Source organism: Lonchura striata, chromosome 1 (assembly GCF_046129695.1).
Source record: "Lonchura striata isolate bLonStr1 chromosome 1, bLonStr1.mat, whole genome shotgun sequence".
NCBI classification, from domain to species: domain Eukaryota; kingdom Metazoa; phylum Chordata; class Aves; order Passeriformes; family Estrildidae; genus Lonchura; species Lonchura striata.
In genome coordinates this window covers 133,835,485-133,852,209 of record NC_134603.1, presented here as the reverse complement: position 1 = coordinate 133,852,209, position 16,725 = coordinate 133,835,485, and the positions used below count along the sequence as shown (strand labels likewise).

Below are 16,725 nucleotides of genomic sequence, written 5' to 3'. Positions count from 1 at the left end.
TGAACAGAATCAGTAGACTTCACTAGGAAGACTTGTGTTTATTATCTGTGTTGGCAATTTTTCATTCACCTTAGTGTAGACGTCAGGAACCTAGAAGAAGCAGGTGCTATAAACTTGCCTATACTTCAGGAGTTAGTGCTTTGCCAAGACAACCCTTAGTGCTTAGACTTTCTGAGGATATGACAAAAGTGATAAAGTGCCACTTTCTTCTCTAATACCAGTTAACAATTCAACATCTCTTCAGGGGACAGACTAGCTTTTACAAAACTTGATAGCCTAACAGCAGATGAGTTTTAAACAGCTCAAGTGGGATTTACTGCCTAAATCTCAGTGTTGTTGTCTCCATGACTCTCTCATGGGGGCGAGAGAGATTATGGCAGGTATTTTTTCAGTTCTCCACAGTAAGGTGGGATGGATAAGCTTAAACCACAGCAAATGTCCAACTGCTAAACCATGTCAAAATTTCAAATTCAGGTTGGCTGTTTTAGTTTGTCACTATGGGCTTGCAGAACATCCCAGACAAGAATTCTTGGGACATACATGTGCTTAATAAATTATCAAAACAAATCTCACCTCAGGGCTCTGATTTTTGTTCTTTTTGTGTTGCTGAAATCTTCTGTAGGAATAATTACTTACCAGTGGTCAAAGGGAGTAGGCACTTGACCAATCACTAGGGTAGGTGATTCTTAAATTAGTCCTTCATCTTTTAAGATGAGGTGGCAGTCTGTCTCAGGGTTCATATTTTGGTTTCACTTTCACTCAATTTCAGTAATCTTCCAGAATTTATACTTTATTATCATTCAGTGATTGGGGATTAGGAGCAATATCATTAGAAAAGCCTGAGCCTTTCTGCCACAGGACTGGTTATGATCTATCATGATGAGTTCCATGATATATCCAAGTGTTGCTATGTACTTGCAGCCAGAGTCTGTCTGGGTCTGGGATGTATCATAGTTACCACTTACACAATACAGTTTCTCACAGCTCACAGTACATGTTATACATTCAGGTACAGCTTAAAGTGGATTTTGTAGCACTTGCTCTATATGCAGAGTAGCTATACCTTTCTGAGGCAAATTTGTGCCTTTTGCGTTGGTGGAAAGTTTCAAGCAACATGTGACAAAAAATTCTATTTCACTTTTTCTTACCCTCATTATGCTCAGGTGCAGATACTGTTCCTGTGAACACTTTCAGTCTGCTAACCAGAAAGTTTAAAATATACTTTCTACACTTAAATAAAGCATTTTCATGGAAGCACTGAAGCCAGGATTTGTTTGTTAGGCTTATTGGGCTTTTTGTGTTGTATTGTGAGGCAGTTTCAACTAACAAATGGTATTATTGTTATCAAATCCTGTTCTACAAAACAGGATTGCCTTGGGGCTTTTCAGTCATGCCATAAGTATTTAATCACCAAACTGATGTTTTAGTCATTTACTGTGGTAGGCATTGAGAATCAGTTCAAAGTTTAATGGTTTCTCCTCATTGCTGCCAGGGCATGCAGCTCACTCTGGAGTACTTTGCCATGTTAGCTCTCTGGTCCTCTTCAGCAGAGCTGTGTACTACCCTGTCAGTCCCCAGCTGTTACTCCGATTCCATTGCGGGTGCAGGATGTGAGGTTTTTTTATTAACTCACATACAGCTCTTGTTGGCTTCGGCTTCCAGCATGTGGAGGTCTCACTGTATGGTGGTTCTTCTTCTGTATCTGGCTTTCCATCTGTTTGTTGTGGTCCATGAACTTGCTTAAGATGTATTCAATTTTATCATCCAGATTATCTGTAAAGACTATTGCATGGCTGTCAATTTGTCTTTCAGCCATTAACTACTGGTTTTAGCTAGAGTCCAGAAGATTCAGAAGTCTTTGTCTTTTTACATTGGATGAGTGATCTGAGTATGACCTGGTCTGGCACAGAGCATTTCTCATTGGACACCAGACTGTTTTAGAATTTCTGACAAAGAATAAGTCCTTGTCTGTGAGGACATGTTAATCTGAAGTTTAAGCAATGTCCGGAGCATCTTTTGAAGTTATAGTAGCTGAGAAATGAAAAAACATAATGTGGATCTCCATTCATGCTCTTTTTGTACTGTGTAAAAATAAAAAAGTGTAATTTTTGCTTGTAGCAGCTTGTCTGAGGTTACTTTTTGTTGTCAGTCTGTAAGATTGTGATTCCTCCTTTTATGCTTTTTCCTTAAATGAGTATAAAAAAAAGAAATAGGGGTTTGTACTCAAGAGAAGCTGTGAGAGATGAACAGTCTCTTTCTGTAAGAAGTGCCTATGTAGCAGTGAATTGGAGATGAGTTTGATTTTAGAAAGTTGAAGTTTGAATCTAATAATGTTTGTGTACAGGTACATGAAGTGTGACTGTACAGCTGTACAGGATGTGCTATACCTATGGATTTCTTCACAATTAGAAGGGTTTTTTGGGTTTTTTTTGACAGCAAATATATTTTATATTATTTCCTAACATCCTTCTTTGGAAGCACTGAGCACTTTCAATTTCTGTTAACTGTAATACCTCTGAAAATAAGGCTGTCCAGATCTGTTATATTATCTTAGAATGTTAAGGCATAACAAACATTCATAAAGCAGCATCCAGTTTTAAATGGTGTTGAATGTCTTTCTGTTCTAAAAAGTATTTTATGCATGTGAACTAAAAATATAGCTATTGATGCTTTACAAATGTAGCTTCATTGATTTTCAGGGATGTTTTTCAGTAATGTCTTCTACTGTTATATAGGCAGTGATTAAATGTTGCAGCTTTATTTCAAACTTTTTTTTAAGTGCTTATGAGATTAAGTTTCGCATTATGTTGGAGCCAAATTTTATTTTAACATGGACTTTTACTCTAGAAATAGTTCAGTCAGACCATATTTGAAACTAATCAATGGACAGTGTTACCCAACAGTCCAGATTGCTGGCACAAGTGCCAGAGGTCAGAATCTGATGAAGGTAGCTGAATAAATAAATAATGCTGCTATTGTAATTATAGCAGTACATTAACTGTCATAACTGACATGATTTACTCAAGTAATCCTCTCAACTTTGCAAGTTAGTTCCCTTCTGTCTCAAGGATAAGTATTTAGTTCCTAATAGTGATTGAGTCTTCTCCAGATTTCTAACTTTCTGCCAGCTGGAGGATACTGGCTTTTAAAAGTGAAGATTGTGTTGTACCAGAGTGTTGGTAGTTTTGGTGCAGTCTATGATGTGGCAATTGATGCTAGTATATTGGTTTGGGATTAATGAGTAGGAAGTTATAAATAGAACTAGATAAATGCATGTATCATTGAAATACCTAAGTTCTTCTCTTCAGTTGTTCTTTTGCTGTGGGAAATGATTTTGAAAAGTATACCCATTATCAGTCTGCATGCTGCTCTCTTGTAGTCCAGTGTTTTTCTATTTATAAGAGACAACATCTTGTAACAGAATTTAGTGCTAGTATCCATTTCCTATTTTTCAAACTGATGGAAAGCTGAATAGCTGTTGTAAATGGCACTTCTGAAAATCTGGAAATAAACAGGTAATTCTTCCTACACAATTTTATTGTCCCTTTTTATGCATTAAAAGGAAAGAAACATATTTTCATTCTCATTTCATTGTACACTGGATATTTGATAGAAATATTTCAGACAATAATTTATTTTTTCTAAATGCTATGAAGTGAACTTGCCTGTTTCCAAGAGTATTGGGTTTTTGCCTAGAAGCCAGACTTGAAAGAATCTGTGAACTGGGAATTGCAAGTTGTTAGTTGATTTAGTTGCAAAAGCTGAGAGTCAAGGAGTGAAATCGATTGTTCTTCACTACTGAAAAATACAGATGAAATTTTTAACGGGATTCAGTACTGCTTGCAGGATCCAAGCAAGATCTTATCAGCATGATGGGAGAAGCTGGAGGCAATGTCTTGACAGATAGGTGAATGTATTAAAAAATGCTCTGGATTGGTTTTCATGTGTGCTAAAAATGTGTTAAATGGATCATGGCTGACTGTTTCCGATGCTTTCCCAGGGTAAGGTGCTCATTCTCTGTTGGTTCTCAGAGGCATATCAATGCAGAGAGCCTGTTCTTAATGTTCTTCAGCTTTTGTTTCTTTGCATCCTTCCTTCTCGAGTACCTCCTGTGTTTACACACTTGGCTCTTGCTTGCAATTTTTGAAACTCAGCAGAGACTTGACATTGAATTGTTTCAAAACTGCAGATTGAGAACTAATGGAAGCAGCATTAAGTTCTCCACAGGCTTAGTTTTGGCGTGGCGTAATTAAGCTGGTGTGCCTGGAAGTCAGGATAAGACATTGTATCGATGTGTATTTGTTTCACATTTTGTTCACTGTGGACAAATCTATTTTTCTAGAAATACAAAATCTGGAAGTATTTTTCTTTTTAACTGAAAATTTTAGTTCTAAAGAATTTGTTTTCCTTGGCTCCCATGACTGCTGGTGGACTTTTCCCTGCTTGTCATTGGAACAATGATAGATCCTCGACTGTAGTTCATGAGAAGGAATTTGGAATCTGAGACTCCCCTGTTTTGATGTAAGCATCACAGAATGTGTTTGGTCAGCAGGAGCTTTTTGCTGTGCTGCTTCTCTTATTTCTAGCTCTTAAAATTTGATTAAAAATATGAATTTAAAGTTATGTTGCATTAATAGCTGGACAGTTCTTTCTGTACCTGAATGTATGGGGTTAAAAGTGCTCTGATTTGTGCATACATCTATCTCTACTGGTGCAGTTATTTCCAAAGTTCTAGATCCTCATACGGAATTTGTCAGTTGAGAACTTGTGTAATACAAAAATGTAACATTTTCATTTTCACATGTGTTTAGCTTTCATATGTGCTCATCTTCGTCAGCGTTTAAACAGAAAAAGAAATAGGATTTGCTTGTAACAGCCATGGTAGATTTTAATCTGTTAATTCTGAAGAAGTGAAAGTTGACAACTTAATTTTGAAAGGAGGGAAATCTGGCATGCCCAGATGCTTCAGTTAAAATATGCAAAATACTTGAGGAGAGACTAGGAGTAATTAATTTGTCCTTGAGCTACACATCTAATTTTGTAGACAAATAAAGACTGTAAAGCTGCTTTTAAAAAGCCAACTTAACTTTCCATTACAGAAGGTTTCAATCAAGTTGGGGAACAGTTCTTCACCAGTAGCACTACATGTAATTTATGACTAAGAAATAAAACATTTGAAAAAGCAAAATCTCTGAGTAGTTACACTTGAAGTCAGTTTGTTTGCTTTCTGTTATTGGGACATTTGAACAAATTCTGCTTTTCTTTTGGATAAAATAAACTGAAAATATTTTATTTTATTGAGATAAACTTAAAGTTTTAGGAGAATGTAGTAATATCCTAACAGAACAACTGGAACCTTTAGCCTTACCATTTTTGAGAAACTAAATCATTTTGAGGAATGAAATTTCTCCTTAGTTGGGTTTGTTGGTGGTTGGTTGGCTGTTTTGGGTTTTTTTTCCCTTTTAAACTTTGAAGTAGAAGGAGACTATTCTTTCTTTTCTTGTTTAGAATTTTTTGAATTGAATGGATTTTTGTGAAATAACAGAAGATACATATTTTAAAAACCAGAAAAAATCACAAAGTTGAACTAATTAGAAAAGTAATAGGGAGGAAATAAGTGTTAAGTACTTAGGTGAGCATATTTGGCTCAGCACACGTTGAGGCCCTCCTCCTGTAAACAGAGCAGGAGCCATATGCCGGGCTGTCTTCCTAAGAAAGGAGAAGAGGCTGAAGAAACCCACAAAGAAATACAAATAAAGGGACAAAAGCATAAACCAGCCACAAGTCAGAACTGATCTCAGTGATGCATTTAGACTGGGGCTTCTCAGCTCTCTTGGGACCAGATGAGAACTAGAAAGCCCTTCAGGTGACATCCTGCACAGTAACCAAACGGTGACTGGGAAGGAGGATCCGTGTGTCCTGTTCTGTTTGGGGGTTCCTGAAGAAGTAGGATGGAAGCTTGGCTTTCTCGACTGGTGAATATCATGAGCAAATATGCTATCTTTTCTATATTTGTTTTCTTACAATTTTCTTACAATTGCAGCCTATTTATTTTAAAAAGCCTATTTATTTAAAATGATATTTGAGTATTATTTGATGTTGAAAGTTTAAAGCTTTAGGGTCTTTATTTGTATGCTTTCCATTGGAGCTACATTTATGAAATGGATTGTACTTTAAGTACTACAATACATGTTGGATGCTTCAATTGAAAAGTAATGATTCTTGTTTTCAGATTTAATTTGTTTAGTTTTGAATTTAAATTGGTAAATCACGATGTGATTATTTTATTTATTTGAACAAAACTTCTGTTCTTGTTAAGAAAAAAATTAAATGGATTTTCTTGTGTAAACCACTGTAAAGTGATTTAAAGTGATAAGCTCTTCAAAAGGCAGTGTCTTACCATATTTGAATAGCTTACATACTAATTGGTTTTTAAACTGTGTGCCTGGCTCACCTGTGACTTTTTGGTCATCAGCATGTTTTGCTACAAGGTAGTGTGTCTTGTAATCTGCTCACTTTTTGTTTTAGAGTATTCCTTAATAAATATTGCTACTTTGCGATTTCTTTGTGTTTTCACTAACTTGATCAGCTTTTTGTGTTACAGCAAACTTTAAAAAATTTTTTGTGTGATACTTGCTTGAGGAGAAGTTTGATTTTATCTGTCTCTGAAATAAAAATTAAAATGAATTTCTGTAAATTATTTTAAGGTTCCTGTGAAATTGAAAAATGAGATCAGGTTATTTAATTTTATTTGTCCTTTATAATGACATTTGTACCTTTACCTTTGAATGTTTTGATTTTTAGGTATCAGTCTGTGGAACAGTAACTTGAGAGTATGAAACTGAAAAGGAATTAATTGAGTGTTGTTTACATTTAAGATTTTGTTAAAGCAAAGTATGTAAATGGAAAAATAATCTAGGTCTCTCTAACATATGCAATATTAAGTTCCACCTTGTTTTCAGTAGAGATTAGTTTGAAGCTTTATGTAGAATAGTGGATAAGGCTTTGTAGAGGATGTCATTAGTAATAAAGAGGAAAACTTTCACCTTTAACAAGATTTTGTCTTCTCTACAGCTTGCCCAATTTAGGCAGCGGAAGGCACAAACTGATGGTCAAAATGGATCAAAGAAGCAGAAAAAGAAGAAGAAAACAGCAAGCATCAAAGATGAAGAATCAATACAAGATGGGATTGAAACTGATCGATCTCGAAGTGATGAAATATCCTCATGCAGCAGTCGAAGGGGAGGAGCTGCTACTTCTGACTTTGCTATTATCAGGACTTTGCATAGTGGAGAAATTATTAAGCACACCCCAGCTTACACCATTGAGGTAAGTTTGTCTCAGACTATAAACAGTCACTTTTGGGGGTGAGTGGGCATAAAATAATCCATTCATGTTGAGAGTGGAAATAAAGGAATTGGATGAGATTTTGCACACTATTTCCTTTCTTCTTCTGTCTTACTTAGTATGTCCAGAGAAGACACTTTCTACTTGCCTGCTGGCATGATTTTTTTATTGTAGTCAGATCCCTGTAGAGAATGGATAGTGTGATTGTACTGCTATACTCCTTAAATGTGCACAAAATAATTTAATTTTATTAGAAGTTGCAAATTGAAGTGGATTTTTGATTTCTGCACTTATGGCTCCACCAAAATGCAAAACTAAACATCTTTTTTGTATTTATGATGTAATTTGAGTCTCTCTGGTTAATGAGGACAAGGAATGAATTAGAAATCACGACTGATAACTGGGTGGCTTAAGAGATTGGCAAACAGTTACTCTACTTTTATTACTTAATAAAATATAACCCTAATTGCCATTGGCTGAAAGTAAGTGCCCTGAGTGGAAGATGCTGTGTGACGTATACTGGCAGTCCAATTTAGTTCTGAGTGGACAAGAATTCATGTAATGCCATTACAGATAGAAGGGACAAGAAAGGCTGATATTATTTACAGAATAACTTAGTCCATTTGTGAAACCAGTGCTTCTACAATTACATGAGTGGCATTCTGAGGAAGCGTCTCAATGCAGATTTCCAGGTCTGTGCAGATGAATGCAATAATTTTTGAGAGATGTGGTACAGACGAATGCTCTGCATTTTGACTTGCCAGTCCTGTGCTGGGACAGACCATTTGTAGTGATTTTGGCTCCATTATTGAATTTTCAGTAACTGAGGACTGACTGAGAAATTACACTTTTTGAAATGTTTTTGCATTTTTGTTAAAAAACCCCAAACATACCAAGGTGGAGAGGCACACAGACTAAATCATACATGCAAATGAAAACTTGTAGAGTACTTGATCCATTTATTTTACAGTTTTAAGCCTATAATACACTGGATTATATATATTATATATATCAATAATAGATATATCAGTATATATCAATATAGTAAATATTTTGAACCTTGTAGGTATGTGCCTTTAATATGTAGCTTTTAATTCTTAGAAAGCTCATGTTAGGACTTCAAAACTGTAGTAACTCAATAAAACTGTGTGTTGAACTCAGGTTTACCTGGAGAAGGTAAGAAATTTGGTAACAGAATAACTATTTTCTTAGATGAAGATATGACTTCTTTGCCTTCTAGGAGAAGAGAAAGATGCGTTTTATAAAATGAATCAGGTTATCTACAACTATTGAGAGAGGATTGCTAGGGAAGAGAGGTGCTCTGAGAGAACTACTTAAAACTGTTGTTTTAATAATACAATAGTCTGCATAAATATGGCAACTTTTTGAAACAATTTCCTTGATCAAATATCAAGGAAATACCTTTGAAGTTGCAGATGGACTCTGCTAATATATTTCCTTTGTTAGGGTAAATATCTCTAGTACAGTTGGAGAAAGAGGGTAAAGTACAGAGTCATAGAATAACTTGGGTTAAAAGGGACCTTTGAGGTCGTCTAGTCCGATCCTGTGTTCAAAGCTCGTCTAATTAGATCAGGTGGTCCTAGTGCCCTGTGTTGACCTCTAAAAGCATACAGTACAATACACAGTTGATTTTAGAAATGGAAAAAAATCTGCATTGCATTTGCTAAAGATTGTGTTCATAGATACATCTTAAGATGGAGGTATGATTTTTCTGAGGTCTGTCTTACTCACAAAGCAACTTACCTTTTGTTTAAATGAATAAATAATGAGATGCACTACGGTTTTTGGTTTGCTGGGGGGAGGTGGTTTGTTTCTTTATGTTTTAAATTGTAACTTTACATGAATAAGCATTAGAATAATATGAATTTGTAATTTTACTCTGTTGAATTACTTAGTGACTTTTAAACCAGTATTCCCTTCCACAAAAAAAAAAAAACAAACAAACAAAAAACCCAAAAAAACAAAACAAAACAAACAAAAAAAAAACAAAACCACAAAACACCCCTCTCCCAACTGGAAGAGCATTATTCTTTGTTAAATATGGTCTGTAGCCTCCTTACTCATATTACTTAAATAATCAGTATTTTGTAGTTGGAAGGTGATTGATAAAGTCTTTGCAATATTAATAGAAGAGGAAAAACTCTAAAAGTGTTTCAGTGATTCTCATAAATTACTGTTTTTAGTCTTACAAGTGCAATGATTTGGACAGAGAGGCTGTATTACAGTAATTGGATTGGAGCTTGCTGAATTGAAATGGCAGCCACTGTAATAGGCATTTTCAGGCTAATCTCTGGCGTGGAGAATTACATCTTTGAGCTGTTTGCTTTTTCACCCAACATTAAGTTGTTGTAGGTTGCTGTGTCAGAAGAGTGAGACAGGATTACTGGAAGCATTATGCAGGATCATTTTCTAGCTAAACTTTGATTCTACTTATTTATTTCATCTTGTACTGGTACTGATATTTAGAATTGTTCTTTCTGAACCACAAAATACAGACTCGGAACATCTGACTATACTGCCTGTCTATCTAAAAATCTTGGCTGGGCTTCTCTGTGGTTGTTTTGTGGGTATTTTATTTCCCTGCAGTTCTTCTAGTATGATTTTAAGTCCCCAGTGGAATTAGCATGTCCAAATATAAGTAAAAAAGGGTTCTCTTACTCAATATGAATATCAGAAAGAGAGGACAAAAGTGTTTAGAGTACAAAGAAGGTTTTTTGCAGTCTTTTTTTTTTTTTTTTTTTTTTTTTTTTTTTTTTTTTTTTTACTTCTGTGTTCCTAAGGGTGGGTTCCCCCTGTGTTCTCTTCAGTTTCAGAAACTAATTGGAAAAACTACCATTGTTTAGCAATTACATTTTATATTCCATCTGAAATAATTTGTAATCTCTAAGGTTTCCATCCATTGTTGGAGGAACAATTTGCAAGAATTCTTAGAGAAATGCCACTTGGTATTAATTTGGTCTCTTGTTTCATGTTGAATACTTTGTCTTGTTTTCACAAAGAGAGTATTTTTTGTCTTTATTTTGTTGCACCCTGATATCTTTAGGTATTGACATCCATAGTATCCTTTAGGTGTTGACATTCATAGTGTCCCTTTCCATACAGAGGTAAAAATAACGTAGACCACATCATAAAATGAACTGTTAATAACTTTAATAACTGAATTAAAATCTGGGGTTTAGGATTGGTTGTTTTTGTGACTTCTGCAGCTAAAAATGGAAGAAAGCAAAAGTCGCTTCCAAGGTAGATAATTGCTGAGATCACCTATTCTGGGAAGTCTTGAAACTATGGATTGGAGCACACTGCTTTGCAAGAATGTCTTAATGCCAGAAAAGCAAAAGAAATTAACCTGTGTCACAGTAAAATTGTCCTTGAGTCACCTGGGTAGTAAAAGCTATTATACAAAGCTTCTTAGAAAAGAAAAGTTCAAAGTTCTGTGATGAAGAATACCTGCTAATTGACTAAGGTTGGATTAGTAACTCGTCTTTTGGTTTTTAAAGATCCTTTTAGTAATAGTTTTAGAATAGCTTTACTGTTAACTGAAGTGGTTGGTAAAGTTTCATGTTCATTGTTTCATTTCTATAAGGTATTCCAGTTGTTAGTGTCTGAGATTTTGACAGACAAGGATCAGCAAGTGATTAGGAAGGAGATACTGGGAAGGATTCTTGAGAGCTGATGAAGAAAAGTGAGAGAAATAAGCAAGTATATAAGCAGTATGGAAAAACACAGAGGATGCCTCAGTGAGAAAAGGCATAACTGGTGAATGTGGTAAGACAATCCTGTGATGGAAGCATGAAAGCAAAGAGCAACTAAGGGCTTTGACTAGAAAAGAGCTATTCTGAGATGTACGGTAAGGTGGAGGAATTGGAAAAAAAAAAGGATAAATAAAATGTAGTAAAAATTAGCCCAGTATCGTCAGATAATATAGCATCCATTGAAACATGTATTGAAATTGAAGAATGAAGAAAAGCAATGTTTGGAAATAGTCTGTTCAGTAATAAAGTCAGTGCCACAAGAGAAGGTAGGAAATTCTCAGCAGCATATGGTTGTGATTGAAGCCACTCATTCTTTCTATTCACCATCTGGCCAGAAAATTGCCAGGGTAACTTGCCAATTTTATTTGATTTATAAGACAATCTCTGGTATTATGTCTTTCTTTATCTCTGTATATACTCATATATAATAGATTTAGTGGCACAGAAATTACCTGTATTGGAGAATGGTCTCTGCAATTACAGGGTATTTCACTTTAGATTAAGCATTTATAAAGCTGTGTTACCAAAGAATAAAAACCTAATTGAATGTGTAAGTTACCACTGTTGATGCTGTTTGCTGATACCATCAGAGGTTTACACACCGCAGAGTTCAGTACCTTGCTGCAGGTTATATTCAGCTTTGGCAGCAGTTTATCTCCACTGAAACACACTCAGTTTAAATTTGATCATAGTAAATAGGTGTGGGTCATAAATTACCAGGGAATTTGAGTTGAATGGTTTTTGATACTAGGAGCTAAAGAAGACATGATAAGGCAATATAAAATAATAGCTCTTCATATTCAGAATGTTCTACAAGTATTAAAGGTTCAGAATGACCTAAAGAGAGGGTTTCGAGTCTGGGATATTCTCTTCACGCTCTCTTTGCCTCACTTCACGTCATGGTCTCCTTAATTGGACTTATTTGTGATCCTCTATGAATTGCTAGAAATCCATCTGAAAATGGCCAAGTCAAAATAACTTGGTCAAAAATTAATCCAGCCTTTTGTAGCTATATTTTTGTGACAGTTTTCACTGAGGTCATAAAAAAGTCAGTAGTTTCCTTCAGATAGAATTCTATTCTGTGACTATTCAGTCTATGCCTTCATCCATTGCAATTCAAGTAGGTTAGAACCAACTGTATGTTGGTTCTTGCAAAACGTTTTGTTGTCACCTATGGAAGTTTTCCAAAGAGATACGAAAATCACTTTTCAATTTTTGTGGCCAATTTTGTACATGAGTTTTTTTGTGAATCCTGGGGTATTGCTTGGTGTCCAGTGTCCACGAACATGACTTTTGAGCAGTGCTTAACTGCATACAGAAACAAGCTACTGTAAAATGGGCCTGCTGTATTCCACAGGCTGATGCGCTGCTTTTTTTTTTTTTTATCATCTTGTATTTCCTCTGAAGTATATAGACAGAAATTCTTAAAATTTTCTGAATACTCCTATCATTAAAGGTACCATCTCAGAACTGATGGAGATAGTTCCCTACAAAGAGTCTTTGAGATATCTCTTCAATGTATTTTAGCAGTTAACTACATTGTCACTGAAGAAAATACTAAATAAGGTGTTTAAGTATTTTGCCAGAAGAGAGTAACTGTTTGCAGCAAGAAAATGCTGTGGGACATAATTAATAGGATACGTGCAAAACAGCTGTGAGTTGTAACAAATACCTGTTTCATATTCCGTGAAGCATTAAGAGACCTGATAAATAGCCTTCTTGGTATTATCCTAGCAAAAGATTTTGTGTTGCTAAGAGTGTGTAGTAAGAATTTTTTAAAATTATTTTCTTTGAAACCAGACCTCTGTGGCTCAAATGTGCTAAGTAAAACCTAATTTCTTTCATTGACCAAAGAAGAATTGAGGAATGCAGAACAGGTAGCTTGATAATGGAAGGAACTGTATTTGAAATAAAGTTGGTCAGGATTTAGGAAGTAACATAGCTTCGTGGAGGGCAAGATGATCTCCTGTAAAATGTTGACTATTTGTAATGTTACAGATTCTGACAGTGAAAGAATAACATGAAGTCTTACAGTCTGGGCTGTAATGTGTGAGCTCATAGGATTTAATTCTCTTTAACTGATTTTTAGCAGGGTTTGGATGACCCCCTTAGCATAGGAGACATTTAACTGGAGTTCATTTGGCCATCTTTCTATCTTTAAAATCACAGAATCCCTTGGCAAAAATACTTGGTTTTAACATGCAAAGAACTGGATCCAGGACTGAAGTTGGCATTTTAGAAAGATTATTTATGCTGCTAACAGTTATTTTACACCTAAACTAATGGAGCACTATGTGTTTTGTGACAATTTTGTGAGAAGTATTTCAGGATTTTTTTTTAATTGTAGATTGGTATTCAGAAAGGAACACCAATGTATTAACTTTTTAAAAAATACCATATCTGGCCAAATTAACATAACAAAACTAGAGAATTATTTTCAAAAATCAACTTGCTATGAGAATTCATATTTTTTCACTCCGGCCTAAGCTTCAACCTGCAAATTCATAGCTTTTTTCTATAACTACCTACTAGATTTGTCTATCTATACTTTATCTCAAGATGTACAAATTCATTTTTCATCTTCCTTATGAACAAGAGACTGTTTTATAATTTAAAAGCATTACAAGGTAAAACTATTCAAGAAGTGGTACTACTTGTGCCTGTTTTTTGCATGTTGGAGAAGTGCCTATATTTCATGCTGTATATAAAGATTTGAAGTATTCTTAGATCTAGCTATGTATAAACACATTTATAGTAACTCTTCTGAGCTTCTCTAGGAATGCTTCTACTCATTCTTTGTTTAGGCTCCTGAATTGCAACAAACCATGAAAACTTGTAAGAAGATAACAACCATATATTTGTTTTCTCTGATATAAAAAAAATAATGTGGTTTTCTCTGATTATATTTCTTCCAGAGGATTTTGTTCTAGACCAAGGACATAGTATACAAACAAGATGTATTTTTTTGTATGAATGTATAAATACACAAATATTCATATAAATATAAATAATATGAATAAAATATATTTGTGTGAAAATGAAATATTTTTAAATACTGATTTTATATTTCATAGTAGAAACACTTTTGTCACCATTGAGTTTTAAAACATTATTTTGACTTCTGTTTGAGGTGGACCTGGTTTTTATTTTTTTAAAATTATATACACTGTATGAATTCTAACTTCCAAATAAATATTAAAAGGTAATATTGTGCACTCTATACATGAAAAAATACCCTTTGGTTAGGTTAATTACATTCTGGAGCTGCATATTGGATTCAAAATATGTAGAATCAATATTGTTAGGATTGTAAAAACTGCTGAACTTCAGGAGGTCTGAGTCGTAGATTGCTTTAAAAAAAACAAAACCAAAAAACTAGAACACAGTTTACATTCCAAGTTTCACCTATACCTTCTGATGCAAAATGTACCATGTTCCTTTGAAAGTTAGCCTGATAGAACTCAATATAAAATTGAGACATTTACTGTGAGTTTGGCAAATGTGTTAAGTGAATTTTGGACAAGCTCTGTTATGTGCATGTCAGTTTTGCCAAAGTAGTTCCAACTCATGGTGACACTTCTCAAGTTTTCAAGTTTTTCTTTCAAGTGCACTTATTCCATGATAGTGCACCTTATATACATAATTTGCACATTTTCCCATAAACATTTTGATTCTCAAACTTGATACAGTTTATGTAGTTCATCAAGATAGTGCTGTTTTATTCAGGCATCTGCCATGGCACATTTATGCTCAGTTTGTTAAGGCTTTGTTCCCTTAATTCCTCTACTTCATTAGATTACAAGATTTGAGTCTTTGTCCATTTATTTTCCCTTGGTTTCCATGGAAGCTGAAGGATGATTATTTGTTTTAAAATTCTAGTCAACATCAAAAGTTTTGCATGTATGAAAATAATGCTCTATACAAGATTGTGTTCTTAAGCCAGAAAAGTTCCTAATTACATAAAACTGATATAGCAGAGACAAGTTCTTTTCATGGTACTACTTAGTTCTTTTTAAAAAAGCAAAGATAAATCCCTGAAAATTAAGTTAAATTTTCAAAATATTGTTTTGCATCTGTAGGTGTGGGATGATTTTGTCAGGTAATTAGAGTGTTTCTGTGATCATAGTTCAACAGCAAAATTATTTTATTAAAGCTGGGATTTCCAGTAAGTGAAGGTGACCATTGCTGTACATATACTCTTATCAAATTCATGTACACCTTGTTGTTTTCAAACACTGTAAAATGGAAAATGTCTTGTTTAGTATTTTAGAGAGTCATAATTGTAAATTTTTTAATATTTTATTTTAGCCGGAAAGTGAAATTTCCACCACAGTAGAAGACTACAGTTCTGAGGTAAGACTGAAGTAATGCTTTTCCTAGCTTTTCTTTCAACCTTTTCTGTTACATGTTTGCTGCAATGCTGTGCATAGTTTTTCAAAAGGAGAAGGAAAGAAAGAGCAGATGTTATATTGTGGACAAATCTGTTGCATGTTATTACTGGTATAATCAATGTACCATTAAAGCAAGCATTATGTCAACTCCATAATGAGATGGCTACTGTAATAAATAATGCAGTATATACATAAACTGTTGTAGCAATGTCATCCTTAAGGTCGTATTAATGCTTTGTATTGCTGTGGGAGTATTGGCTGTGCATAATCTCTACTAATTTTCTGTGAGAGAATATTTAACAAGTCGATTACATTTTAATGAGTTTCAAAGCAGCCTCAGTGACTGGCTGAGTGTCAGTCTGCTGATGGGAGATGATGAGTGATCGCCTGTGCCTCGCTTGTTGTTTGGCTGGTTGGTTTTCTTTCACTTATTAGGCTAACTGTGTCTTAGCCCATGAATTCCAGTTGCTTTTGCCCTTCCAGTTCTCTCTTCCACCCTGCTGGTGGGGGAATGAGTGACTGGAGTGGGGGCTTAGCTGCTAGCCAGAGTCAGCCGGCACATTGGCATCTACAGCTCATCTCTGTCACATGGAAGGGTAGTTGTGTGTGTGTAAGTTGGGTTCTGTCAGATAAAACAGTTCTGTTTGTAAGGAGTAAACTACCTCATGCATAAATGTTGGTCAAGAGCATGCCAGCAAGAAATAGCTGTGGAACATCTGAAAACAGTAGGAATTCGTTTTAGTTTGAAAATCTGATTTTTCATTTCTCAAACACTCACTTTGTGTAGGAACAGTCTGGGTTTTATTTTGCAGTTCTCTGTGTTAACAGTTTAGAAAAAACACACCCAGAATCTTAAGCTTGGCAACAAGAAAGAGGGGATGAAGTTTAAATTTATCTCATTCAAATTAATCTCATTGCTGTTTGCCATGAAGACTGTAGCAGACATACTTTTGAAGAGCTGCCATGACCATAGTGCACCTTTTTAGAATATGCATCACCATGGTATGTGATTACTTTTAGATGGAATTTGCAGTATGTGAAGAATGAACCCTTGAAAACAGTTGACAATGTCATTGGTACGGATGTATTTTGACATACAGTGAAACATACTACATATACAATGAAATATGGATGAAATTCTGATCATTTCTGAGGTGGTAGGGAGCAGTGCTGGAAACTGATAGCAAAAGCTGAATGTCTTTGCACAGGGCAAC

The 16,725-nt window shown here is 34.9% G+C and overlaps 1 protein-coding gene across 5 annotated transcripts in view; it reads left to right on the top strand.

Annotated features, from left to right (window-relative positions):
• The window catches only part of AKAP9 (A-kinase anchoring protein 9), a 103,750-nt gene that overhangs the window by 16,904 nt on the left and 70,121 nt on the right, over window positions 1–16,725 (top strand). For all 5 annotated transcript variants that reach the window (XM_021551657.3, XM_021551654.3, XM_021551653.3 and 2 more), the window contains exons 2-3: window positions 7,075–7,329; window positions 15,429–15,473. In XM_021551657.3, coding sequence (XP_021407332.2) covers window positions 7,075–7,329; window positions 15,429–15,473 — 300 coding nt within the window. The remainder of the gene's footprint in view (window positions 1–7,074; window positions 7,330–15,428; window positions 15,474–16,725) is intronic.